This window comes from Cibotium barometz, chromosome 1 (assembly GCF_041138505.1).
Source record: "Cibotium barometz isolate CiBa-2024 chromosome 1, ASM4113850v1, whole genome shotgun sequence".
NCBI classification, from domain to species: Eukaryota; Viridiplantae; Streptophyta; class Polypodiopsida; order Cyatheales; family Cibotiaceae; genus Cibotium; species Cibotium barometz.
The window spans coordinates 77,287,060-77,290,939 of NC_141046.1; the positions used below are offsets into that span (position 1 = coordinate 77,287,060).

Here is a 3,880-nt window from a genome sequence, read left to right on the forward strand (position 1 = left end):
GAGAAGCTGGGAGGCCAAAGCAAGTGCCACCTTCTCCGGTCACCGCCTTTGTCTCACTGTCTGCCTTGCTTTTCACCACAGTCGATGTTCTTGAAATACAGATGCTTTCTGTTCACGCTAAGGTAACCTGCTGTGCTTATTCTACACATTCTTTTCCCACTCGAAAAAACAATAACGATGGTAATAATAAAAGTTTGCTTTTTGTGATGATAATTATAATAGCTGGCTAGCTCTTCTTAATCGTCTCACCTCTTCAAAACAGCATAGATCTACCCTAGAAGGCAAGAGTTGAGACCACCCAAATGGAGTGTAATGGTGTGCAGTACCATCATCACGCCGGGAGTAATGGCTTCCACTATCAAGTTAATGAGATGCACGAGCTGCATGTAGACACAGCTCCTAGTGCTGCTGCTCCTCATGTCATTGATGCAAAGCCTGCACAATATGGAAATGCTTGTATCCTAGCCATTGCACGTGCTGTCCCCGCGCATAAGATCGTCCAACGGACCTACACAGATTTCTACTTCAAGGTCACCAACTGCGATCACAAAACCGAATTGAAGCAGAAAATGGCGCGAATATGTAAGTGCTCACACGGTTGAGTCATTCACAGGCTTTGATTTTTGCACACCTATGCGTCTAGCAGTGAGATAAGATGATTGAATGATTAAAGTAAGTTACTCGAGCATTATAAGATGATTAAACGATTAGATTAAGATTCTCTAGGATAGCCTTGCAGTAAGATAATTAGATGATTAAATGATTAGATGGAGGTACTCGATCTAATCAAGCAATAAGATAATTAGACGATTAAATGATTAGATTGAGGTACTCAAGCATTATAAGAACCATATAATGATTCGATCAGATGATCGTTGAGGTATGGTTCGATTCAGATTAGTACCCTAGGTTGCATTAAGCGTCTGTAATAATTATACCCGATGAAGCATACATTAGTGGTGGATGCTATCTATGCACCACATGTTACACCCAACTCACTCACTAACTCCTGACTAGAAAGTGTTAAATTTCTGAGAAATAATTATTTACAGTTTGTAAATAGCAATTTAAAAACATTTCAAATTAAACATGATTAATCTAAAAAATGGATGCCAGAAGCAAATTTTTTTTAAAAAGGAAGAGGAAGCTAAAGACCACATTAACCTAGTAATCTCAAAAGAAACTAAAAGTAACCATTGCTTCAGGTACCCTTAAGACTGGATTAACTGCATGATGCCTGATTAGCGATTGCTGCATAATTGCAGGCGAGAGATCCGGCGTGGAGACGAGGTACTCGATAATGACGGAGGAGTTTCTAAGGGCGCATCCGGAGATGTACACGCCGGGGCAGCCGAGCCTGGAAGAAAGGCACAGGTTCTTAGCGGAGGAGGTGCCGAGGTTGGCGCAGGAGGCGGGGGAGGCGGCGCTGCGAGAGTGGGGGAGGCCGGCACACGACATAACCCACCTCGTGGTTGTGACGCTGAGCGGGGTGGCTATGCCGGGCGCTGACGTGCACCTCGTCAAGTCGCTGGGCCTGCGCCCCTCCGTCCGCCGCGTCATGCTTTACATGCTCGGCTGCTACGCCGGCGTCACTGCGCTCCGCGTCGCCAAAGACCTCGCTGAGAACAACCCCGGAAGCCGCGTCCTCATTTGCTGCAGCGAAGTCTCCGCCACTACCTTTCGAGCCCCAGACGAAACCTCGCCTTACAATCTCGTTGGAGCCGCTCTCTTCGGCGACGGCGCGGTTGGCGTGGTCGTGGGCGCTAATGCCAACGTCGCCCCTCTCCATAACCCTAGTTCTAACAATCCTCACCACAGTCTGCATCCTCCGAGCTCTGATTCTACCCCGACTCTGCATCCTCTCCGTAATCCTACCCCTTATAGCCTTCATCCAAATGCAACATACCCTAGCTCTAATCCAAACTCTAAGAAGATTAGCCCTAAACCAAATCTTGCATATGTATGCCCCAAGTTTAATGATTTCGCCCCTGCATACAGTATATCCCCCACCCCTGAGCACCCCATTTATGAGATCCACACTGCCATCGAAACCATCATACCCAACACTGAAAACATCATACAAGGCACCATGAAAGTGGAAGGCCTGCAATTCTTCCTTGATCGACAACTTCCATCCCTAATATCTACTCATGTTGTTGGATTTTGTGAAGAACTCCTCAAGCATATCCCAGCAAAACCGTCCCTTGAGGAAGTCTTTTGGGCAGTTCATGCAGGTGGACCTGCTGTCCTTGATGCAGTGGAGCAAGCAGCCAAGCTTAGTGGTGATCAGTTGCAAGCAAGCCGCCATATTCTCGCTAACTATGGCAATGTCTCAGCATCAACCGTGTTGTTCGTGCTAGATGAGCTCCGAAAATCAAAATTCTTAATAAAGTCCCCTGAATGGGGCATAGCCATAGCATTTGGACCTGGCATAACCTTTGAAGGTGTTCTTCTTCGAAAAGTGACACATCAAATGAAGGCGTGGCATGTGTAAACCCTGGATACCATGGTATTATAGCGTTGGAGTTTTAAAACATCTAGAGTTTCTGATCTGATAGGTAAGCCAATCGACTCTAAACTTTGCTCCAAACCAACCTCCTATAATTATTGATTTCATGAGATATAGTAACTTGCTTTGTGTAAATTAAGGAAGAGAAAGGATCACCATTTCGTTTAAATCTTGAGGTGGAGTTCTTAAAGCCATAAGACGATTCTTTTTATTAAAAGAAAGCTCACGTCTTCAAATTGGTTTATCTTGATTTTCTCAGAATTGAAGCACCCTCAGTCAAGGAAACAAGCATATGATGATTTTATGACCACATGTAATATAGCTGAGAATATCAAAATCGGAGTTGATATATACTGTATTATATATATATATTTTATGAGACGAATGTATGCATTTTTAATGAGATGAATATCATTGTGTCCTTGGAATCTCTTGCTCATTTGGATAACAAATGAGCAATAAACTCAATTGATTGAGCCCATTTAACTTTATACTAGTATTCAACCCGCGCGTTGCTACGGTATGTAAAAGGCATTAAGAAGCAAAACGCAAGAATGGAAGCCAAAATACAAAGGGTCAAATTGAGGGGATTTTTTCTTCTTATTTTTTAGAAATCCAGGATTTCTTTTTCTCTCCTCTCCTTGTGCCTTGGTTGTCCATGGTTAATATGTAATAGATGAGCGCATTTTGATTCCCATGATAAATGCCTCTTCAAATAAGCCCTTCAGAACTTGTATTGAGCTTATTTGACATGAAAAGATAGATTTCATAATTAAATAGTCATGTTTTCACTTCAATTGAGTTCATTACATTTAACTGAAACCATTTTTGTCAATTGATCCATTTAAATTCAATTCACCCTAATTGAGGTCAACAGAGCCCAAATTGAGGTCAATATCCTAAAATATTTTCTCCTAAGGTTTGACACTATAAGAGAAGCAAGAATTAGCAACGTTTTATGTTACGTTGTTATAAGCGCTACTTAGCGTCATTGGAAAACCACCGATATAAGCGCCGCCAGCAGCGCTATATAAATGCCGATATAGCCACTATGGTATAAATGCCACTCAGCGACGTTGTACAAAACATAATGTTAAAATTGAGGTTTTATGAATAAGAGAGCTTATCTTGACAATGTCAAGCCGAAGGAGAGGACAACAATTCAAGACCTACAAAATATAACATGAGAAAAAGTGATTAGTTACACATTTAAACTTCTAAGCATGTATAACCTATGCATAAGGCCTTATGCATAAGCCTAAGCTACTTGTCGAATCCGTATGAACCGTTACGTGGCCTATGCCCTTGGTGGTTATTCGCTTCCTACAAAATATTATCATAATAAATCAAAAAATTAGTTCATTAGTTCAT

The 3,880-nt window shown here is 42.2% G+C and overlaps 1 protein-coding gene across 1 annotated transcript; it reads left to right on the top strand.

Annotated features, from left to right (window-relative positions):
* The first annotated feature begins 302 nt into the window (after positions 1-302).
* LOC147642449 (chalcone synthase H2-like) lies at positions 303-2,494 on the top strand. Its single transcript, XM_086809731.1, has 3 exons — positions 303-582; positions 1,266-1,770; positions 2,002-2,494. The coding sequence occupies exons 1-3, from the start codon at positions 303-305 to the stop codon at positions 2,492-2,494; spliced, it is 1,278 nt and encodes a 425-aa protein (XP_086665857.1).
* Positions 2,495-3,880: the final 1,386 nt, after the last annotated feature.